Source organism: Leucopleurus acutus (assembly GCF_964270905.1).
Source record: "Leucopleurus acutus genome assembly, chromosome: 10".
NCBI lineage: Eukaryota > Metazoa > Chordata > Mammalia > Artiodactyla > Delphinidae > Leucopleurus > Leucopleurus acutus.
In genome coordinates, this window is record NC_139153.1 from 37,725,935 (window position 1) to 37,750,972 (window position 25,038).

The window sequence follows — 25,038 nt, forward strand, 5'->3', positions numbered from 1 at the left end:
CTTTACATGACATTCTGGAAAAGGCACACATAGTGAAGGAGAATAGATCAATGCCTGCCATGGTTAAAGGGAAGGGAAGGGTTTGACTACAGAGGGGCAGCAAGATGGAATTTTAGGAATTAAAAAAATCTTGACTGTGGTAGTGGTTACATGACTTTATGTGTTTACCAAAATTTACAGAGTTGTAAATCCCAAAGACTGAATTTTACTCTTTGTAAATTTAAAAATTACTGTTTGCCTGGTCTGTTCCTCACTGTTACAGTCACTCACTCTAAGAGCACTGGTTCATCCCAGAATCACAGGGTTGGGAGGGAGCTTAGTGGGGAACTGGTTATAGTCCCCAAGCCAAAGTAGAAATTTCTCCTCGAGGCCTACAGGGAGCTTCTGTTTGAGAACCACCAGCAAAGAGGAACTCCCCATCTCTGAAAGCAGGCCAGCTTACAGTAAATAACTTGTTGCTAGCAAATTATTTCTTTTATTAGCTAAAATTGGCTTTTCTACCACTGTTTTCTACCTATTGTTCCTAATCCTATTCCCTGGAGCTCTAGATAAAAGGGCAGGGACCATCTCCTCCACCTTAGGGGTGGCAGAAGAACTGCACAGAGGGACAACCTGAAGTCAGTCAGAAGCCAAGGGCTTACACCTCATGGACCCACCCCTCTGTGCAGGAGTCTGTGAAATTCTAGGCTATGAGAAGTCATCTGGTCTGGGCTCTAGCCTTAGAAATGCCCAGACCACACACACTGGGGAACCTCCAGAGAGAAGAGACAACACTCCCAGGACCTCGTCCTGAATGAAGCTGGGAGGTTATAGTCTGTCATTCTCTCCTTGATCAGAAAGTTCCTTTCACATGATGTTCAATTCCTTTCCTCTGCTTCTTTTCTGGCCTCTAACTTCATTAAGAAAATCCACAAATCAATTCTGGCCAGTAAGTAAAGGAAACCCTTGAACAGGACTCAAGATGGCCAAGTTACAGCCTACTTCCGCTGGAACTATAGCCAGGCATCTGGATCACGTGCCTGGGCAAAAGGGGTCCATTCCAGGGGAGAGCACCCTTAACACTGCCAGGTGTTGTCTTACCTGTTTGAAGTTGCCATTTTTCCTTTGCTCCCAGTCCATCATGTCATGAAAGATGGGAATCATGATATTCCGCACTTCTGGCTGTGGGACCAGTGTCACACCCAGAAAAGGACCAATCATTCCCGGAATAAAGTGGATCTTATGTTCACCTGAACAGCAAAACCCAACAGATATTAGTTTATGCTTGCTTTGCTCCTTCCATAGAAGCTTCCCAAGTGGGGCCACAACACATGATTTGATCTTCACTGGAAGCATCTGAGAGCATAGCAAGCTCTCCCCTATAGATTTCTGAGATACCCACTTCTCTTAGCTTTTTAGAGTTCATGGATTAAACTGGCCCAGTACAGTTAAAACAAACTTTCAACAGGCACAAATTCTTTCCAAAGAATTTACTGGGAGGTTCTACAAACTATCTGAAAATCATTCTGAGGTCAAGCAACAGAGTTCACTACTCTAGACAGAATAGGATTTCTGAGTACACTGTAATAGTTTCAGATAATCTGTTCATAGTGTTTATTTAGCAAGGAAAATTCATCTATTTCTGCTTAAACACAATGCACTATCCCTGGGGTTTCTGCCTCTCGCCCAGGGGCATTTAAGTGATAAGGATGTTCAGTCCCAGGTCCAGCCACTAGTGATCTTAAATCCATAGGCCTCTTCACTGCCTGTGCTCAAGTGTGCCCAAGAGGCCCCCTCCTGAGTTACCAGGAGCCTCCTACACAGCCCTACCCTGACAGACTGGCTGAGAGACTCTCTGTGCACCCTCCAACCCCCACCCCTTGTCTTCACACTGCATTTTTGATGGTAGCGTTACATTTATTCAGACCAGCTTGGCTCACCCCTCAGTTTTCTTAATGAGGCCTTTCTATGGGAAGTGTGTGGTGTGACTCTCCCTGTGATTAGCTTGTCATTTGGGGCATGCTCCCAGAAGACAAGGCCAGTCTTGAAGACCATGGGAGAACTTTTCTTTGTAATGGTAAAGCGAGTGAACCATCTTCCAGAGCTCTGCTTTCAGTCCTTCAGAGACTAAAGGGACAAACTGTGGACCTGTGCAGTGACTGTTATGGTCAAGTAAAACTAGAAAATGTCATTTCCACCCAAAACAATGAGGCAGGAATGGCTTTATCAGGCAAGTTTGACATATTTTTTGATTTCTTCCATGTTAAAAGCCTATTTAAAGAGCAACTGTTAGCTCTGAGGCAGATTCTGCATACTCCAATCTTGGTATATGGTACAGTTGCTAGTCCCATGTGTTCCTGGGAATTTCAGAGTCATCTTCGGGGTTAAAATCTATACCTGGACCATGCTGGATGCAGGGAGTAAGAGTACTGAAGCTAGGAAGCTGGTTTGGGGAAACGCATCTCCACTCATGGACGGAAGGCCCTAGTGTGGGCAGGAATGCCTTGCACCTTGCCTGCTGCCTCTAGAGCTGTGACTGGGATGGTTAATGGAGAACGATAAGATTTTATGGCCATCATTCCTAAGACTTCAGAGCCATGAGCTTAGTTGAAAGCAGCCTTCACTAGGAAGAAGAGCAGCAGCTTCTTGATCATCCTGACAGGCCACTAAGAAGCCTACAGTATCAGAGGATGGCCCACCTAGTCACCAGGGCAATCCAAGGATTCTACCAAAACCTGACAATCTGAGATCCAAACCAGTGGATCTTAGAGAAGCTGTAAAGAAAGGAGATGAAGATCAATCTCACCGAGGCTGCAATTCCTTTCTTACACGCAATTGGCAGCAGGAACCTCGTCTGGATGCCTGAATACCAGAGACCCAAGAAGTGTTTCAATCTTTATTAAAATGAATAGCTGCCCTTGCTCATGTGCTGACTATCTCCAAGATCTATGCTTGTGGGCCTGAATCATCTGGACTGGGACATGAAGAGCACAGAGGATCTTATAGTCTTATAGCCTCATCTTCTTTTTTTCCTTTTGACTTTGGTTCTCAAAAAAGGGATTGTGCATATGTATTACTGGGGTCTTATTTCTCAGCTTAACTCTCCCTGCCAAGGGCTTTGTGCACATGTGCTACACTATACCATCCATCTGAGGTGTTATGTTAAAGATATGTAAAGATCTCTTGGGTCTGAATTAACATTCACAAAACCTGGGGGAAGTAATTAGTCTTGTCACTTTTTATTTGGCTATGCAATATGTGTAAGGGAAAAATATGGAGAAAAGACCTACCCAAATTCTGCCACATGCTGAACAGTTCATAAGCCATCATCACACGCATGTCCCCATACCTGGGAATAGAACACAGGAACCAGCTATTAGTGGGAGAAGGTTCAGGAAGATGGGGCTACAAACCCCAGGAGGCCAGTACTTCAGCACTGTTTCTAAAGCTTCCCAAAATACTAAGTTTTTTGGCTCTCAGCTGAATTCTTATACTTGGCTCCTTGGGAGGCTACCTCAGTGAGAACCATGTGGACTTCTTAAGAAGCCCCTTATGGAAACATAACCCCATCTGGGCACATGGTAGGAAGATGAATAAGAGACATATGGCTTACTTATCTAGAATCTTCTTCCTCTTGGTGGAAGTAATGATTTCTAGCTGAAGGCTTGGCTGATTTATGAACAGAACTGCCAGGCTAAAATAAGAATTCCACACCTAGAGAGAGAGAGAGAGAAAGAGGAAATATGTGAAAGCCTGAGTCCTTAACCTTGCAAGGAGAGATTCTAAATATATGCATGTAGCACAGAATTCATTTTACAGTGTTAAGATCTTGATTTTTAAAAAAATATCTTTGCAAACAGGACTTTCCCCCCCGCTTTCTTGACTTCCCTGAAACCAGTAGTGTTGATTCTAGACTAGAAAACAAACTCATGGATGTTTGGCTCCCAACACTTCCAACAGGGGTCTTCTAGGTCATACTCTAATTACTAGCAAGCTTGGAAACTGTTTGATACTATGAACATATTAAGAAAGCCCCCAGCCACCTAGCAGACACCTAGCTGAATCCTTCTCAAATTCCTGACCTGCAAACTTGTGAGCAAAATAAAATGGTTGTTTTAAGTAAAACAAAAATGAAACAGTGAGCTTGGTTTCTGGCTTTCTAGGGTTACTACAAAGACAGTGATGGATTTTAGGAGCTCCTACCTTAAAGTCGAAGTCTGTCTCTGTGAAATTCTTGTGCAGTGCAGAAGACAGGTACTGGACTGTAGTGACTATAATACTGCAGTAAGGGAACAAGGTGTTGGCAGAGTTAAAAGACTAACGATGGCATCCTATAGCTTAGCATCAACGGTCTATGGCCCGTGTGCAAACTTCTTGAGTACAACTAGCTCTCGTGTAAGATGTGACTTTAAAGGAGAGAGAGATGGCACAAACCCCACAAAAAACCCATCTTGGAGAAATGCCTCACCAGTTGGTTCTAGACCTAGCTCTGCCATTACCTGGCCTTGGTACTACTTCTCTCTGGGCCCCAGTTTCCTTGCCTATAAAAGGAGGGGAGTGAGGTTTAATGGTTCTTCAAGGTTTCTTCCAGTTCAAAGAGTGATTCTAGTATTTTGGGGACCTTGGATAATGAACATATATTATGACCACCAGAGGACTTAGAGTAGCATTCTATTATTTTACTTGATAATAATGGTTTATAGTTATTAAACCTCTACTTTTAACATATACTATTACTTTCATGTATAAGTCATTTGATTTCAGCCTTTGATCTAGAATATCACTTTCACTTTTCACCTGGGCACATTTAAGGGGCAATGGGAGGCTGATTTGCTAGAACCAAGGGCACAGGTCAAGGGAGGGAGAAAGTGAGGTAGGACAGGCAGGTAAGGGTTTGATTACAGAGGGTGTTGGATGCCTGGCAAAGGAGCTTACATCCGAAGCCTTGGTGCAGAAGAGGGGCAAGGCAAAAACAGTGCATTAGAGAGACTAGTTACCAGCAAACAAATTTGAAAAGTAAAAGCTTTGAAAGAAGAGGCTGCTCCTGCAGAATGGGCTGGAGAGGGCCTGACTAGAGCTAAGAGAAACAAGAGGGGGTCAAATGGAAAATCCACTGTTTAAGGAAATATCTGTGCAACTCTGTTTAAAACCCTTCTTCTGTTCTGTATAAAATGTTTGCAGTTTTGAAAAAAAGAAAAAAGAGTGCTATAAAAGGTACAAAGTAGAAAGACCATGCTGACACCTTGGTAATATATCTAACATAAATAATTTCACCACACTGCATAAGGTCAACATGAAAGGCAGATCAGAGGGAGCGGGCAGTAGACTAGAGAGTGGAGGCCAAGTGGCCTTCTCCCACAAGCACCTTACCACCCACATTACTTCTCTGGTTTGTCAGTTAGAAGCACAGCATAGAAATATGAATGGGGCAGACAATTTGGGGTCAGCCTTAGAGTGAATTCTGTGGCCAGCATTAGAAGTGGTCAGACAGAGCCTCACAGCCAGGTCTCAGGTGGGTAATTAGCACTTGTTGTGGGAGGCAAGCAGTGTCTGGCAGACAACACATATCAAATCAAGAGGAGGCCTTGGGATACTGCCTGAAATTACAGAGCAACAGAGGCCAATGAACAGGCCCTCCTCAAGGAGGAACCCTTCTCTGGGTATTATATCTCTCATTCTTAAAAGTTCCTTTTCTATCCTTACCATGACATCGTCTGCCAGGCACTTAGATTCCAGTTTTAAACTATCTTTGACTATTCCTTCTCCGTGAACTTTGGTAAATGGCCAAGTCCTGCTGATTGTGCCTCTAAACATTTTCACATTTGCCCTCTCCTCTCTGTCCCCATGGCTTTGACCTTGATTTCTGACTTGCTTTTTCTCTCACACATATACACACTCTCCTTAGTCTGGGAACAGTTCTGTGGATGCTGGTGCAGGGCCCTTCCACACTCACTTGCTTGTGAGAAGTCTCATCACCATCCAGTCCCGAGGAAAGACACTCATCTTCATCAGGTTCCGGAACACACAGAAAATCTTCAGCAGAAATTCCTGGTCCAAGAGGAAAATCTGATGTGAGACACCATACCTCTACCACTGCAGCATACATTTCCTCAACAGGGCTCTCCAGACCTCTAGACCATGAAAATGTATGGGACCAGTAGGTGATACTCTGGTTCTCTTTGTGAGCTGCTTTTCTCTTAGAGGGCTGCATGAGAGTGAGGTCTGGGCACTCTCACAGGCCAGTGCCAAACTGGGTAGAAGAGATGCACTATACCCACTCAGCCCAGTGCCTAACGACCAAAGCACAGGGGGTCCAGCAGAAATGGTATCCACCAGAGTCCATCGTTCTCAATCTTTGGGGCATGACCCCTGAGCACTTGACTGTAAGAACTTGCTTTCCTGGATGTTAAGAACGCATTGACAACAGAAGCACTTTAGGGATAGCAGAGTAAGTACCTCCAAAAATGTGCTCCTCCATGAAAGCAATGAGAACAGTCACAAAGACTGGTTAATGAAAGGCTTGCAACAATAAGAAGTGTTATTTAAGAAAAATGGTTGAATCTCAGTAGGAAAAGTGAGCTTTATTGTGTTTTAACTTTCCCCATTCCCATCCCCTCTCTCTCCCTATCTTCAGGGTATCCTTGAAAACAAGCAGCTGGAGAACCATGGTAGTAGTAAAACCCAGCACCCTAGCAGTCACTAGAAGGGACAAAATGGTTTTGGAGCTCCCCAAAAAGTGCCATCCCAAGAGAATTGTTACTGTTTGATCTGTTAGGCAGCAACCTGGGAAAGCCCTATTCAGAGGGCTTAATTGACTGGACTCAGAGTTCACTAAGTGAGAAAAGCCTTATCCGTAGTGCAGCTGTTGAGAGCATCATCCATAATAATTTAACATCCCAGCTGCACGAAGCAATCATATCAATTGGGACAAACAAGAGAGTGGCCAAAACACTTAAAAGAAAAATCTGGGTAATGAGACATACACTTGGGGCTTGGAAAAGCTCTGACATATTCCTAGGAATCTAGAAGGCCACATACGTGTGCAGGGCTGTACACATCCCCAGAAAAGACCTAAGAAGCCTAATCTGTCACCTCTGGCTGACTTTGAGGCTCTATGCAAGCAAGAAGTGAAGGCTAAGGCAGCAACGTAAACTGCTGAAGCACTGAAGGTGAGCCCCAACCCCACACAGAGAAACTTAGTGAAGTGGAAGACTCATTGATTTAAGGTGTTTAAGGAAATCTCTGTCTAGTTATTAGCTTATCATTAAGCTAACTGAACGAAAACTTCAGGGGCTGCACACAACAAAAGATGCAGACATTAAAGAATTAGTCCAGGAAAGTCACTAAACAAACAAATATCAACAACAAAAATGAAACAACAACAAATCCTGGGGATGTGGGCAGGGGGAAGGGAATCTGATTACCAGACTTGCTACATTATTTAAATTGTCCAGTTTTCAACAAAGAAATTATAAGATGTGAAATGAAACAGGAAATTATGGAAACATACATAAGACAGATATAAAACAAATAGCAAAATGGCAGGTGTAAATCCTCTTACTGGTAATTACAACAAATGTAAATGGGTTAAGCATTCCAATCAAAAGGCAGAGACAGGAAGAATGGATTAAAAAATGAACATGATCCAATTGTATATCTACAAGATACATAAATACTTCAGATTCAAAGACACAAATATACTGAATGTAAAAGGATAGGCAAATATATACGATGAAAATAGTACCCAAAAGAAAACTGGTGTGGCTATGTTAACATCAAACAATATAGACTTTAACAAAAATTGTTAATAGAGATTAAAAAGAACATTTTATAGTGATAAAGGAGTCAGTTGATATGGAAGACATAAACATAAATGCACTTAAAAGAGAGCCTCAAAATACAGGAAGCAAAACCTAACAAAACTGAAAGGAAAAACAGACAATTCAACAATGACAGCTGGAGGCTTTAATGTACCATTTTCAATAATGTATAGAACAACTAAATAGAAGATCATCAAGGAAAAAGAAATCTTGAATGGGACTTCCCTGGTGGTCCAGTGGTTAAGAATCTGCCTTCCAATGCAGGGGATGTGAGTTCAATCCCTGGTCAGGGAACTAAGATCTCACATGCCATGGGGCAACTAAGCCTGCGTGCTCTAGAGCCCATGCACCACAACTAGAAAGCCTGCGCACCACAACTACTGAGCCCGTGTGCTCTGGAGCCCGCGTGCCACAACTAGAGAGCCTGTGTGCTGCAACTACTGAGCCCACACGCTCTAGAGCCTGTGCATCGCAACTACAGAGACATCTGCATGCCGCAATGAAGGATCCTGCAACTAAGATCCTGCGTGTCACAACTAAGACTTGACGTAGCCAAATAAATAAATAAATATTTAAAAAGAAATCTTGAACAATACTATATACTAACTAGACCTAACTGACATCTATACAACACCCCATCCAACAAGAGCAGAATACACACATTTTTCTAAAATGCACACAGAAGGACATGTGCATTCTCTTCTTTAGGGTAGACCATGTTAGACCATAAAGAAAGCCTCAGTAAATTTAAAAGAACTGAAATCACACACAGCATGCTCTCCAACCACCATGAAAGGGAGTTAGAAATCAATAAGGAAAGAAGGAATCAAGAAGGAAATATGGGAAAATTTTTTAAAATGTGGAATGAAACAGTATACTCCCAAATAACCAATGCACCAAAGAAGGAACCACAACGAAATTAGGAACAGCTTTGACATGAATAAAAGGGAAAACATATCAAATCAAAACTTAAGGGATGAAAAAACAAAACCAAAAAAACCTTAAGGGATGAAGCTAAAGATTATAGCTGTAGTGCCTATATTAAAAAGAAGAAAGATCCCAAATCAATAACCTACATTACACCTTAAGAAACTAGAAAAAGAAGAACAAACTAAAGTAAGCAGAAGGAAGGGAATAATAAAAATTAGAACAGAAATAAATGAAACAGAGAAGAGGAAACTAGAGGAGAAAATGAAACCAAAAGCTGGTTCTTTGAAAAGATAACAAAATTGACAAATTTTAGCTAGTCTGACCAAGAAAAAAAAGGAGAGAGAAGACTCAAATTACTAAAATTAAGGATAGGACTTCCCTGGTGGCGCAGTGGTTAAGAATCCACCTGCCAATGCAGGGGACATGGGTTCGAACTCTGGTCCGGGAAGATCCCACATGCCGCGGAGCAACTAAGCCTGTGCACCACAACTACTGAACCTACACTCTAGAGCCCGCAAAACACAACTACTGAGCCCGCATGCTGCAATTACTGAAGCCTGCGCGCCTAGAGCCCGTGCTCTGCAACAAAGAGAAGCCACTGCAATGAGAAGCCTGCGTACCACAATGAAGAGTAGCCCCTGCTTGCCATAACTAGAAAAAGCCCGCGTGCAGCAATGAAGACCCAATGCAGCCAATAAATTAATTAAAAATAACTAAATAATAAATAAATAAATAAAAATTAGGGATGAAAGAAGGGATATCATTACTAATGTTACAGAACTAGAAAGGTTTATAAGGGACTACTATGGACCAAATGCATGCCAACAAATAATATAATCTAGATGAAATGGACAAATTCTTAGAAAGATACAAACTACTAAAATTCATTTAAAGAAGAAACAGAAAATTTGAGTAGACCTATCATAAATGAAGAGATCAAATTAATAACTGAAAAGCTTCACACAAAGAAAAGCACAGGACCAGATGGCTTCACTGGTGAATTCTACCAAATGTTTAAGTTAGAATTAATATCAATACTTGTCTTTTTAATTATATCCACTTTGAAAGTGAAGCAGTATCTTACTGTGGTTTTAATCTGCATTTCCCTAATGACTAATGATGTTGAACATCTTTTCAACTGTGTACTGACCATTTACATATATTCTTTGGGGACATGTCTATTAAAATCCTTGGCTCATTATTAAATTGGGTTATTTGTCTTTTTATTGTTGAGTTGTAAGAGTTCTTTATATAATAGATACAAGTCCTTTATTAGATTCATGCTTTGCCAATATTTTCTTTCATTTGTGGGTTGTCTTTAACTTTCTTGATGGTATCCTTTGAAATACACAAGTTTTTAATTTTGGTAAAGTCTAACTTACCTATTTTATCTTTTGTTGTTCCTACTTTTGGTGTCAAATCTCAGAAACCACAGCTAAACCCAAGGATTTAAAGATATACTCCTATGTTTCCTTCTAAGAGTTTTACAGTTTAGCTTTTACAAATAGGTCTACGATCCCTTCTGAGTTAATTTTTTATATGGTGTGAAGTAGGGGTACAATTTCATTCTTCTGCATGTAGGTATCAAGTTGTCCCAGCACAATTTGTTGAAAAGACTCTTCTTTCCTCATTGAAACTGTCTTGGCACCATTATTGAATATCAATTGACTGTAAATATAAAGGTTTATTTCTGGACTCTCAATCCAATTCCACTGTTATCTGTCTAACTTTAGGCCAGTACCAATCTTGATTACTGTTATTTTGTTGTAAGTTTTGAAACTGGGAAGTGTGAATCCTCCAATTTTGTTTTCTTTTTCAAGACCATTTGGCTATTCTGAGTTCCTCACATTTCCATATGAATTATAGATCAGATTATCACTCTCTGCAAAAAGACAGCTGGAACATTGATAGGTCTTGTGAAGCCTGTTTCATGAGCAATCTACAAATCATCTGTTGAGTTCATAAGAAAGGGAAGAGTCCTGGTTTGCTGACAACCAGTGTAGCCCAGAGTAGCCTCTCATAGAGGCACATGGTCACAGGGCTGCTATCAGTCAGGGAAAACTTGCCAGTGTTACTGGGGTCTGGATCTATGGGACTATTGCTGGCTTTCAGCTTCTGGAAGCCATGCAGTCAGATGTAAAGTGAGGCTGGTACATCTTATACCTTGGCAACACTGGCCACTTGCACTCACCCTCTGGCAGGGGAAAGACTCCTGGGCAGTCTTAGCTGCATGCTTCCTTTCCCGGGTGAAAGATCAATGTTTTTCTGCCTACCTTGAGCTCATCTTTGCTCTGGAAGTTGTCCAGGAGGTGCTGGTAATGGGTGTCACACATCTGGCGGAGCAATGAGAGAAGGCAGGACACATACTCGCCCTGGGGACCAACCCAAAAAACACTTAGCAGAGCCAATGACAAGAGCTGTGTTCCCCCAATCCACAGAGGGCAAGGAGAGAAGGAAGGGTCTGAGATGGCCCCAATGATCATGAAAGGGAAGGTGACAACTCTGGCCCTGAAAATGAATTCTCTTTTCAGCTAAGGGGGGCCTGAAGGGTTGGGAATTTTAATAAGACCTCTGCAGCATGGGGCTAATTGAAAAACCTTAACCTATAACAAAGAAGTACTGCCAAGTAAGACAGATAGTCTAGCTTTTTTCCTAGGAAAGTTTTGGCTTCATAGTCCTTTGTCATTATATGTTGCCAGGGTACCATACAGAAGTCTGGAGGGGCTACTGGGAACAGGGCTCTCAGCCTTCTCTGGACAGAATCTGGACTCCGCCTATCCTGCTGGGCTGGAGAAGCCCTTCTACAAGGATCTCCTTGGGGACCTCCCAGAGCTTACATGTGATTACTGGACCAGGCAGATGGAACATAGTAGATCAACATAACTCTCTGGAAAGCAGAAGAGTCAAAACTGAACTTTATGAGAAGATGAGCTAATGGCTCTAAGTAAAAATTTAAAGATAAAAAAATGAGTCTTTAAAATTTCTTCAAGTTCTAACTGGGGTACATGGATGAAAACCCCACCTTAAGGACTCCAAAGACTCATCTCATGGAAATTTTTGGCACAGGGCAGCTGAGCATGGCTTCCTCTTACAAGGTTGCCTCCTTAGAAGGGATGGAGGAAAAATTACTTCATTTGGGCAGTTTTCAAATGTTTTTAAACTCATGGAATTTGACAACAGTGTTTTAGTCTCTCAGATCCTTTTTAGACTCATGAAATTATTATACATACATGTATTTAAAATACATACAGGTGCATGAACCCCAGCTTTATCTGAAAAAATGGACATAAGCCATAATTTATAGATTTGTTGTGAGGATCAGATGCATTAATGTACATAAAGCATTTAAGTAAACAGTTCACTACATAAAGCCGTGCTCAATAAATTGTTGCTATCATCTTCATTAAATCCATATAAAATAGATCACTTCTTTAGTATTGCTAATGAGTTAATATTTGTAGAGTGCATAAAGCAGAATCTGGCCCACAGCCAGCACTGTGTCATTGCTGGTTAGAAGGATGGGCTGCCAGGACATGGCAGGGTGCGTATGTTTTTACCTATAGTGAGGGTGTCCTGAATAGGGGTTCCCAAGAGAGCAGATATTCCTTCCAAGCCCAATGCTCCAGAACTCACGTCTGCTCTTTGCTCTCCCTAACATGCTGGAGCTTGGCTTGCTCCCATAGAAGGTTTTCTACAAAGGGATCATTGTAGTCTTCCACCTGCCAACTAGAAGATTCCAAGCAATCTGTTTATCATGTTCCAACATCAGGGCTAAAAAGTCCACTCTGTATAGGGGTGGGGGCTCTGGGGGGTGTCTCTTTGCCACACCTGAGAAGCTTTCCCAGTCTGTTTCTCTTCTAATTCGATCATAGGATATCATTGTTCAGTAATGCCAGTCCAATTCTACCTCGTCACATTTTTCCTGATGCTAGACATTTAGATACAAACACTATGGACAAAAGTGACTAATTTGTAGGTACAAGCAAATCGTGAGAAAATAACTGTCATGCACGTCATTTACAAGAGCCTGCTCCTGAAAGGAATAGTCTATATTTTTCACCTTCAACCTCTTACTATGTCTCTGCTTTATTCCACATTATAGAAAATGACTTGGCTCAAATGCAAAGGCCAATGGAGGTGGTGTGCAGGAAAACAGGACAGGAAGCATCACTGGATCTGCCCCTAAGTAGACTCCTGTGAGTATGAACCTAGAGCTTTCAGAGTGGAGATGGAGTACGACTCGAGAAGGAAAAAGGGCAGCATGCTGACAACCAGGCAGGAAGGGAAGCTGAGATGAAGGTGGTGTGATGGTGAGATGAGGTTTGGTGTGGAGGAACCCCAGGTTAGAAAAGAAAGCAAGAAAACCTGAATGTTAGTTACTAACAGTGATCTCCGCTGTGCACTGCGGGCACCGCTGCCCTCTTACCGCCTCCTGAGCGTGCGATTTGCTCATGATGGTGAGCAGAGTCTGTAAGAGCACGTCCAAGAGGCTCTCCACCATCATTTCTACCTCCTCCATGACATCTGCCTCCTGGAGTGAGCAGCGAGAGAGCACACAGTTAGTGCCAGACCTGCTGACGTGCAGCTGGCAGTACTTACTAAGTCAGCCACATCAGGAGTGGTCTTCTGACTTAATTCTCAACACTGAGCTCCTGGCCTCACTGGTATGCAGTGTCAAGGAACCTGGAACAATGGCTCTGAAAGGAGGTGAGGCACACCTGCCACTGTTGCGCTGGTTTGGTGGCTGGGGCCTTACCCTAACGCAGCACCACTCTGACACCTATAGTTCTGAACCTCAGACAAATACATTAATTTCAATATACAGGGCAGAAGTGAAGGTTCTAAGTTAAATGTTTTCTTTGATTTTCCTACGAAAGTCAGGAGGAAGCACAGCACTGCTGACTAACGTTTTGAGAAAATGGTAAAGAATTCACACCAGGGGGTGTGGTGGCAGCACCTTTACTATTGCTAATGCACACAGAAGTATCTCAGTCTTTCTGAGAACCATTTTCTCCTTGAGTGACCTCAATTTTTGCCAGGCCTGACTGCTGCCCAGACATGCCACTTCTAGCTCCTTGGCATTCTTGCTCACATTCCCTGGTCCACCAGAAGGACTCTGGTCTCAGTGCATCTTTTTCAGGCAGCCTCACAAAAACAACGGAGCACGCCTCCTCACTAAGGGCTGCTTCCCAGTCACCAGGTTCTGAATTTAGGCAGAGTCTGTGCTATCTTTTTATAGACCTCTCACATGCAATCTTAAACCCTATAACTTGATTTTCATTATCTTACAAAGAGATTCCCATTGCCTCTTCTCCAGTCTCTTTATATTATTACTGGTCCAAATGTCCATCCATCCATCAACCCACCATTCAGTAAGTATTTACCATGTGCCAGTCACTGTTTGAGAACTGAGTATACAGAAGTGAACAAGAAAGGTAATATCTCTGCTTTCATGGAGCTTAAATTTCACCCACCCTCCATCCATTCAATATAGTTACACTGAGCCCCATTCCACGTGAAAAATTTGAGCAGCTCTTGGGACCAAAGTCTTCTTTCTCATTTGCTGAACTGATCATAACACTCTTAAAACCTGTGATGGCTCTTTGAGTAGTTGTAAGCAACTAATTGCACTTGACTCTCTAGCCCCACAAACACAACCAGATCATCTTCAGGTTTTTACCTGTTCCCATTCCTTTGCCATTCCTCCCCTACCCTTTCTTTTCCCCTTCAATTTCTCTTTTTCTTTAGCAGTAAGCCTCCCATCCCAAGTTTGACCCTGGGTTACCAGTACACCTTATGTGCCTGATGTTGCTTCTCTGAGGCCTGATGGGAAAGAGAGCTGCTAGGCGTTGCCTGGAGCCAAGATCAAACAAAAGGGCCACTACAACCATCACAGTCACTCTGCCAAGCTGGGCCCCCACCACCAGGTGGTACTTTAAGTCTGGATACCAGAGCCCCCTATTGAGTCCTTGTATCCTATTCAAACCAAGCACACTCTTTCTTTTCAGCACCTCTCCTGCTCTATCTTCCTGGATAACCTAACCTCGTATGTTCCTATCACTTGGCTACTGGCATTCATTTTAAATGCACTTGAAATTTTATTCTCCAAAAACCTTACCTCAACTTAATAAGATAGCATAATTAAAACTCATTCTTGTTTTAAGTTTCTTTATATTTTCCTATAAGTTTCCAAATTTTCTAAAAGAAATATGCGTTTCTTCCATTATCATAAATATAATTAAAATAAATTCCTACCCTTATTCATGCCTGATACGTTTTCCCTCCTTTCCTACCTCCCTTCCCTACCACAGATCTCTTCTAAAAAATAAAAATAAAGAAGAAAGAAAATAGGCAAAAGCACTAGTAGTTGAAACCTGACCCCTAAAGTACAACCCTACCATCCCATGAGGCTCAGAACTCTTGTGGACAACATTTATCTCTCGTACACCCTGCTCTCATCTGGCATGGTATAGGAATGCCATATGGGTGGAATCAAGCTGCCAGGAAGCTGCCAGAAAAGTCTGAATGAGCAAGCTGCCTCTCAGCCTGGGCCTGCCTCCCTGTGCTTGTGCGTGAGTATCCTTAGAACACTCCCAGGAATACAGAAGTAATACCTTTTGACAGAAATAGAGCATGCACAGGATTGGGCTTTTTGGTACTACAGATAACTATGTTTCTGGGTGTATTTATGGCAGTACAGTTTTTTAACATAGCAAGACTGCTGTGTTGAGAAGCCTGCTGGGCACACACAGGGAGGCCTCCATTCACTTGGGCACCCCCATCACTGATGAAAGCTTCTCTGACTGGGAAGTGTACAGAGTGATCTTTGTTGGTCTGCCTCTGGCTAAAGTAACACAAGAGAGGGACAGAGCTTTGGGTGGGGAGTGGAGTGGGTCTAGGGCCACTACCAGAGAGCTGGTCTTGACGATGGAGAAGATGCTGCCAAGAATCCCTGAGCAGATTAGCAGCTCTTTCTGCTGCCTCAGGTGAAGGTGAATGTGATGGAGAACCACAGGAAGCAGGATGCGACGGGATTCTGAGAGAGAAAACACAAAGGTGAAGAAGCCCTTCAGAGGAGAACCAGCTACCTTTGGAAGCAAGTGGCAATGTGGGATGCAGCTGGTCTCAAAGTAGGTGGGGCTGAGACTGGAGCCAAGCTGCAAATCACCCCCTTCCCTTATGTGGGCCTAACAGCCCACTTCCTGGACATTTTAAGACATTGCACAGCATTATCCTTCTATCTATTGTTCCTTCTTTCTCATTTCAGGCCTAAATATCTAGGGCATGTTATTCAGGATAATGTTAGGAGACTGCTTCCAAATGAAATCTCTTTACTGACTAGACTCCAAATTAAAAGCACAGATTACAGTGAAAACCCCATTTAAGTGACACAGTTCTATGAACTACATTGATTTTTTAAAAAAATAAATAAATTTATTTATTTTTGGCTGTGTTGGGTCTTCGTCGCTGCGTGCAGGCTTTCTCTAGTTGCAACGAGCAGGGGCTACTCTTCATTGTGGTGCACGGGCTTCTCATTGCGGTGGCTTCTCTTGTTGCAGAGCATGGGATCTAGGCACACAGGCTTCAGTAGCTGTGGCACGTGGGCTCAGTAGTTGTGGTTCGTGGGCTCTAGAGTGCAGGCTCAGTAGTTGTAGCGCACGGGCTTAGTTGCTCCGCGGCATGCGGGATCTTCCCAGACCAGGGCTCGAACCCGTGTCCCCTGCATTGGCGGGAGGATTCTTAACCACTGCATCACCAGGGAAGCCCTGAACTACACTGATTGAACTTGCAGACTTGGTATGGATTATAAATGGTCCCTCTTCACAATGCCCTGGATGGCGGCCTGGCACTTGCACCCCCATAAGTTACGCACTTTGCATCAGCCATCAGGCCTGCCTCCTTTTCCCCTCAGGCTTGTGGGATGCTACATGTATCCACAGCAATGAAAGGAATAGAAGCAGGACTTTTATCTTGTCATAAGCCTGCAATAATCAGCTAAACCTCATTGTCAATCCTACTGCATACATTAAAATGTTTTTCTTTTCTTTTCTCTTCAATGCTACCTGAATAATATTTTCATCAGGGGCTGACTATATTTACAACTCCAAATTCAAGAAGGCTAAATCCTAAATCAAGCTCTTTTATTAATTCACTCTAAGATTTTAGGCAGGTTGACTCCTCCTGTGGGCTTAATTTCCCTCATCTATGACTTCACAGGTGTGGTGAGAAGGTGAAATACCAGTGTGAACATGATTCTTGCACTCCAATGTAGTCAATGACTGTGTGATAAAAGTACCACAACACCCGGCCAGCATGATTCAGTCAGACTACCAGTAACACAAACAAGCCAAGGCATTTGGGATTTATTATTCATATTTGACCATAATTAAGTATTCCAGATGAAATTCAGAATGAAAATCTTTTTCAGCAAAAGACAAACTACATGACATACAAGAGGTTTTGGGGACTGCCTTGTCAAATACTTAGAATATGTTCAAAAAAATGGAATGACAGCTATTCTATGTTTAAAAGGATGCTTGGATAAAAGAGAAGCTCATACTGTATTTTGTAGACCAAAATACCAACAGAGCAAGATTTGTAACAACCAACAGCTGCCTGCAGACAAAATAGTAGTTTTTTATTGGAACCTGCTAATGGAGAAACCAAACTGATATGCTCTGAGGATATGTGTTGGTTAATGACACCACTGGTAAAAGTCTTCCTGCTTCAGGGAAGATGCTTCAACTCAGGCATTCAATGTAAGTGAGATGCAAGTGAAAATTTGGTCGTGGCTTATTATCTCAATATCCAATTACATAGTTCCAGCCAGATAAGAACAATTTTTCTTAAGTGATTATGGGAAGCAGCAAGTACATGCAAAGGTATTAGAAATAACGTATGTCAATGAGGGCAGTCTGCTGTCCGCCTTCCCATATATTCAGAAAGCATCTGCTTTAAGCAGTGCTCAAAGCTTGAGTGTATGCAGTGGCTTCAATGAAAGTATGTCCAAACCATTGATTTTATCTTCAATCCAGGAACTGATGCAAAGTGTTTACCATAAAAAGTTACAGGTGGAGAAAATCTGAATTTCTTGGTGGCAGCTTTACCATCAGCAATACTTTACACAGGTAGAGTTAAGTTAAAGAGAGTATTTATTTAGTACTGCAAATGTGTGTAGCTCTGGGCTGAGAAATTATTGTTCTTATACTTTAAAAGTCAAACTTAAAAAATTTTACTACCAAAAAATTCTAATTATAAAAATTCTAATAAAAATTGCTTTACTAGCATTTCAGATTTATTCCTGTGCCCTAGAAATTTAGTCCACAATAGTGATATTCTGCTTAAAGGATCAGGCTCACATTGATCTTAACATCTGACTATTGAGTACTTGATCACATTCAATGTGGTTTCAGGTATGAATCCGGGGGTTCCTTCTGAAAGACAGTCTGGCCTGCTGACGGTATGTGTTAGGCTGTCCTGACCTCTCTTGGAGTGTGGAGGGCTCCTCTCCATCACTTTGTCTAATCTTTAGAAGCTCCTTCAGAGAGAGGAATCTATCTGACTGGTGAGGACAGGAACCAAGAAAGTATAGTGGGTCCTCAGGGCCCCCCTTTCAGGGTCTCTTTTATTTCCTTGACTTATCCTATCCCCTTGGGCTAGACCTTTCTCTCTTGTTCCCCTTCCTTTCCTTCTGCTTTTTCATCCTGCTGGGGCTATGGCAGGCCCCATTCTTGGCAGCCGGCTAGACTTGTGGGCCTGGAGGCAGGCCACCCCATGTGGGTCCCTAGGAATAAATTGTGAGTAAGGCAGTAGGCCTAGGTTCTGGCTGCATTCTCTAACAGAGTTTACCAAAAACTCTGCATTTGAAGGGCCACTGGTGTCTTGCATGATGGCTGATGAAACTGATCCTTTGCTTCCCACTTGGCCAACACCCTGATAAGGAAGAAAGGTGAGTGTGACTCTCATCCCAACTTGATTTACCTGAGAAAGAAAATAGGCGGCTATCCACAGTTCTGGCAATGGACTGCAGCTTGACCACATCCATTGACTGCCCAATGTGCACAGTGCTGGGCATGCTCCCCAGAGTCCCTCTCACAAACTCTGCTACCTCCTGCACAGTGAACATTTGCAGCAGCTCATCAAAGATCGTTGGGAAGGAATTGAGAAGTGCAGCCTGCGGAAGCAAGTGAAGGTCTGGTTAGCTCAGAGTTAGGTATGCATCTATCTTGCATGCTTAGACAATGATACATGGTGGTGAGAGGCTGAGAAGTCATTGCAGCACCCCTGCCTCGAATGTGCTCCTCCCTGGCCTTGCACTCCACCCTGCAGCACTCTTAGGGCATGCAGCAGGAAGAACCAAAAAGGTAACCAAAACAAGAGAATTTACTGGGGCTCAGGCCGCTTGAAGCTTTCAGAACTTGCCAAGGCATTTGCTGGCAAGAGAAGGGAATATATACAGAAATTAACTCTAGGGCTTAACATCTATAGCTGTTTTTGCTCATAAAATGGATTTAAATTTTTTGTCTGTCTCTACGATCAAGCTCTTGATTTTCCAGTTTCAGTCCCAAATTCAAGCCAGGAAGCTCTCAAAGAACGTAGGCAAAGATAACTGAGCACCATCAAGCAGCACTAGGTGAACTTCATTCACAGTCCTTCAGCTAGCAATACAGCTCTGAAAACTGGACCATTTCCCCAGAATAGTGTCATTTATTTGAAACCATGAAATCTAAAGACTTTGTAAATTAGTTCCTTCACGTGTGATGCCTGGCAGTTTCAAGTGTAAGTCCAAAAGGATGGAGAATGTGTGGATTTAGTCAGCCATGAACTCTTGAGGACTGCTGATAATGTTGGCATAGAGTTCAGAGACCTAGATGGCCTGGACAAGTGGAGTATGTGTGTGTTTGGAGAATTCTCTCCTAGGATCTTAGCTCTGGCAGACCCATATGGTAACCTCTTGAGAACTGAGTCTCAATATTCTCTTGAGAATCTGAGCCTTTGGGAGGCAGAATAGTTTAGGAATAGTTTAGGAATAGTTTAGGAATAGTTTAGGAATAGCCTTTGGGAGGCAGAATAGTTTAGGAGAAAGAGAATGGGTTTTGGAATTGGACAGACATGAGTTTAAATCCCAGCGTTACCACTTATCTGCCACCTAACCTTGGGTGAGTTACTACCTAATTCTCACTTTTCTCATCTATAAAATGGGGATGATGCTATTACTTATCTCCTCGTATTGGTATGAGGAAAAAGTTTAGGTGCATAAAATTAATTTCCAGTAGACTGCCTGGCACACAATAGGCCTTCAATAAATGCTGGCTCTTGTTCATTTCTCTTGTCTAAACGGAAGCAGCATGAAGGAGGCTCTTCGTACTTCTCAGTCCTCTTACACTATTAAGCCAAGATTTACAAAGGGAAATGGAGTGTCACCTTGAGACGAGGTGAGAGTGCGCTCTTCCTAAGTGACAGTTTGGGGGGCAGGGTGGGGAGCTGTTTATCCTGATTGCTTCAACAGGCAGTAAGACACTGGCCTAGAGTGAGTGAAAATTTATGACCTGGGGAAATGGGTCTGTCATACTGCAGTCTATGTTCAGGCCAGGACCAAGGACTGAACTTTTATGAATTCTATCTGCAGATTTATAACTCCCTGGGATATCAAGGAGATCATTTTGCAGTAATTAGAACCAGCACAAAAACTATCATCATAAGCAACTAGATACAAAAGACAAAGGGGGAAAAGCAGGTATTTCTTTTTTTTTTCCTTTCCTTTTGGCTGTGCTGTGTGGCTTGCAGGATCTTAGTTCCCCAACCAGGGCTTGAACCTGGGGCCACGGCAGTGAAAGTGCCGAGTCCTAACCACTGGACTGCTAGGAAATTCCCAGAAAAGCAGGTATTTCATAATCAACAACAAACAGTAGCTGATTTGCTCTCTTAAATGGTGAAATTTCCTATACTTATGGCATCGGAACAGAAGGACACTTGCACCATAACATCTCCTAGTGGTCAGAATCAAAGATATAAAGTCTGACTGAAGAGCATACTTGCTGAAAGTTCTGAAACTGTGAAACATGAGCCTGGCACCAAAGAAGCAGGTCTGATTCTGACTCAGGTCTAAGATAAGACTACATCTAAGCTATTTATCCTGATGTGATAGGAACATGCCATTGAGTACAGGGCACTGCTGAGTTCTCAGAAAATGTATCTGGCTTGCTCTGCTAGCTCCCCACATCTCCACATGCTGAGGGAGGAGTAGGTGTCCTGGGCCCTGGTTGGCAGGAACAGATAGGCTGGGGGAGAGGAAGGGAGGAGAAAGATGACTGGCTTGGGGTGTTCAGGAGGGGAGACCATGGAAGGAGCCTTTCTTATAGAGATACCTGGTGACCTTGATGTATTCCACTGTTTCATAGAGGCTATCCCCCAGTTGCTCACCTGTTCTCTGGGCCAAGGGGCTTATGGGCAACTGGCATCAAGGGGCAACATAGAAGCAAGTGGAAAACAAAAAAAGCAGACTATTCTAATCTTAAATGAGGTATTTAAACATACATTTGCTCTGACAGACCTGGCAGTGACTGAATGAATGGACATGAGAAAGGCTGTCTGGTCTTTGCTCACAGGTTTTGATGTAATAATTGGCTTCAGAAAAATCAAAGAAGTGAAATTCATTAGATAAAATTCTGACATTTATTTATAAGCAAAAATAACCCCTTTGTGACTGGGGTAATGAACAATATCCGTGATCCCTTCTAGGGTAAGGTTGCATGTAAAAGGTGACTGATTAGCTGGACAGACATTTTTAATATAAGGAAGCAACTTGCTTCCCACACTGGTATTTCTAATGGAATCTAATCCTAATTCTTAGCCAAAGTTTTCTAGTTATTTCTGCTGTTTTTCAACCTATTTCATTCTTAACTGCTAGGATGGACCAATACTAACCTGAGGTTTTCAAAATTAATACAGTGGCTAGGAAATAAAATTCTCTATAAATTCTGAATATCCTCTATAAATAAGATGTTCACGAACAACTAATAGCATGGTAGCTAAATAAATTTGGTCTAAAGAGGGCAAAGTTGTGCTTCTTCTCCACCATAAAGCCACTGGGCTGTCTTATATTTGGAAGCTGGGGCATAGCTGGCTTTGAAGTAAAAGCAGCATTTTATTCTATTAGGTATTTCCTTATAACTCATCCCTTACCCAAAACATAGGAGCTTGGCAGGGCTTCTTTGACTCTGGAAGCCAGAGGACAAAGAAATCACCTGCTAAGACAGACAAGAATCCAGCAGCAAAACTTTGCTATAGCTCACAGACCTGAGTGAAAAGGAGTGTTTCTGAGTTTCTGCTGTCCAAACTGAGCACAAACCGGATGGACTGGAAAAGTTCTTGGATGCTGGACCGGAATTGCTCCTCTTCCATCCCACAGGTGGCACGTGAGTAGAGGATCCTTGACTGCACAATAAACTTGAAAAGGTACTCCAAGGCCTGGAGGTGTAGGAGGAAAAAGGGATAGAGAGGTGTTAAAGATGTCCAGAAACTAACATATGAGGGAATGAAGGGTGGAGTACCAGAAAATTATACACCAAGCTTGGGAAGGGGACAATTCCAACTATGGAGACAAGTAGTTTAATTTTTAAAAAATTTTTATTGGAGTAGAGTTGATTTACAATGTTGTGTTAGTTTCTGCTGTACAGCAAAGTGAATCAGTTATACATATACATATATCCACTCTGTTTTAGATTCTTTTCCTGTATAGGTCATTACAGAGTATTCAGTAGAATTCCCTGTGCTATATAGCAGGTTATTATTAATCTACTTTATATTTAGTAGTGAAGCACTTTAAGTTTTTAAACCTTTTCTCAAAACTCCAGTGGTCACTGAGCAGCAACTGTCTATGTACTGAGAGAATCATCAAATTATTTCATGCGGTATGGAAGTGTATAACCACAGACTGTTATGGAAGCAGCTGAATTCAAGACCATATAGAATCAAAAGAAAATTAAATTTCTCTCATTTTTCTCAGGTCTGGAAATAAAAGGCTACAAAGGCAATGATATAAGAACCTCTCTTAAATTTATTCCAAGAAGGAAGAGTCCTTTAAAGAGTCTTCTGCATCTTCAAGAAACAGCTGGACACGGTGCCAGCCTTCCCACCAGGGGTCAAGTCTGAAGAACTTGTCCCTAGTTGCACAGGAGCTGGTGGACCTAACCCACCCATTTTCCATCCTCTTCCAGACCAGGACACCTGCCATCAATAGTTCATGAACAATACAGAAGACAAAGCTCCCATAACATGTTTTGGGAGCAGAATCTGATTCTGAGGAGTCCCTGCAGCTTGGCCCATGCTTATGAGCTGAATAATTCTCTTTTAAGAGAATTCAAGATCCAAGACTATACTTTCTAATCAAAGAAAGGCTAACGATTTCCCAGACACTGGAAAGGCAGAGACATTGAAAACTGAGGAGAAACTTATCCAAGGATGAAATATGGAGCTCAGTTACTTGAACTATATAACAGGAAACAATTCCCAAGCTACTTTCATGATCTATTCATCTGTCAGGTTTAGCAAAGCAAAACTTTGTGTGTGTGAGTGTGTGTGTGTGTGTGTGTGTGTTTATGTGCTCCACACTGAACTCAGTTGGCATGGGAAAATGGCTAGTTCAGAAAAATGTGTGTTCCAAGGCCTGCACCAGAGGATTCTGCAGAATAAGTTACAGTGTTTGGCCTCATCTCCATAAATGCTACAGTCTCTGTTTCAGTAGCCTTTTAATGCCTGGTCTACAAATAATCTGGAAATTTAATGCCTGGTCTGTAAAGAACCTGGAAAGTCTCTGCTAAATTTAAAAAGGAAAGTGTTTTTTTTCTCAGTTTGAAACAACTACCACAAGAGATGTACTGAGTGGCTTAAAACATCCACTAGTTTCAGAGTGAGAGGCAGAACCAGACAGCAAAGTCGCTTGCACTTCCTGGGTACGAGAGATCAGTTCCTCCATTAAGTCCTAAAATATAAAACACTTTGCAGAGGAGTACAAGGCTGTTGTCGAAGACAGCCTGTGAAAACCTGGATGAGGGCAAGGAAAACAAGCTCACTTCTAGTCATCCATCATTACCTGACTTCCCCTTTCCCTACTCCTCTTGATTTTTACCATCAGCACCAGCTGATGGCCAGGACCAGGTAAAGTTGGCCACCTGTGACAGATGCAACTGGGTAAAGAGAGGAGAGCAGAAGAGTGGGATAAAAGGTGAGGGTGGATCCTATGGAAGTTGTTTGAAGTTTACAGGTGTTCCCAACCCTGTGTGGAGAAAATGGAACCCTTAACTACGGCTGAAGCAGCTTCTCTGTCTTTTTCTACTTAAGTTAATAAACCTGAAGGGAAAAGAGATCCTAAAAGTTATTACAACCTTTCTGTCACTAAGGAGATCATTGTGCTTTCTCTTTCCTGGCTCCCTGGTAAGAGCCTGATGCAGCTCAGCAGTGAAAAGTATGCTGCCTTTTTGGAACGCCCTGCCAAAAGCCATCCTCAGACCCACCAAGGATACCTCCTCGTAAGTCATTCACACAGGAATAATGTAACCAAGTAAGAAAATAAAAGACTCTTTATTTTCATCTTTAGTGGCATAACTTTGGAAGGTCATGACTCTGAAAGGGAAAGGAAGAGATGATGTGTAAGTAGCAAGATGTATTGAATCAAGAGCAATAAAGAAGAGGAGGTTTCCTGGTCCACAGATTATGATACCGGAGTAAGAAATGCCAGGTCAGAAGCATATGCATTCTGTGAATAAGGATGAAATTAGGATCAGATAGAGACTTACACATTTGGTCAAGAGGACTTGTAAACTGAAATTTGATGAAGAAGTGGAAATGGCCTGATAAAACCGTTGGGCTAGATGCATTAGTATCAGATGCCACTCAAATACATTTGATATGGTAAGAACAAGTATGAAAGTACCCCCAGAAAAGTGCTCCCCCACAATGGAACTCTTCCTTTTCCCCACCCAAGCCTGATATTCTCCAGGAATTTTGTACCTCCATAGGTGACCCTGCCATCAACCCAGCTCATCTAGCCAGACCCCTGGAACCACCCTCAGGTCTTCCTTTCTGCCACCTCTCACATCCAACCTAACATTTGAAAGCTTCTGCTTTGGTCACATCAGCCACTTTATGATTGCTTGAAAACTCTAGCTCTTTCCCATCCAGGCTTTTAAACATTCTGTTTCCTCAGTCTGAAATGTGTGTCCCCCAGTTCTTAACACTGATTTCAGCTCAGGTCACCTCATCAGAGAAGCTTTCCCTAAACTCTTGATCTGAAGTAAACCCTCCTCTC

At 42.5% G+C, this 25,038-nt stretch overlaps 1 protein-coding gene across 1 annotated transcript in view; it reads right to left on the reverse strand.

The window, feature by feature from the left end:
• Positions 1 to 25,038, reverse strand: part of DOCK3 (dedicator of cytokinesis 3) — a gene marked incomplete at both ends in the record, with an annotated part of 412,488 nt that overhangs the window by 45,120 nt on the left and 342,330 nt on the right. Inside the window, 10 exons of the mRNA XM_082848220.1 lie at positions 1,081 to 1,229; positions 3,270 to 3,328; positions 3,593 to 3,693; positions 4,183 to 4,258; positions 5,933 to 6,027; positions 11,003 to 11,101; positions 13,114 to 13,260; positions 15,638 to 15,765; positions 18,711 to 18,903; positions 22,029 to 22,199. Of these exons, the coding sequence (XP_082704346.1) occupies positions 1,081 to 1,229; positions 3,270 to 3,328; positions 3,593 to 3,693; positions 4,183 to 4,258; positions 5,933 to 6,027; positions 11,003 to 11,101; positions 13,114 to 13,260; positions 15,638 to 15,765; positions 18,711 to 18,903; positions 22,029 to 22,199 (1,218 nt within the window). The remainder of the gene's footprint in view (positions 1 to 1,080; positions 1,230 to 3,269; positions 3,329 to 3,592; positions 3,694 to 4,182; positions 4,259 to 5,932; positions 6,028 to 11,002; positions 11,102 to 13,113; positions 13,261 to 15,637; positions 15,766 to 18,710; positions 18,904 to 22,028; positions 22,200 to 25,038) is intronic.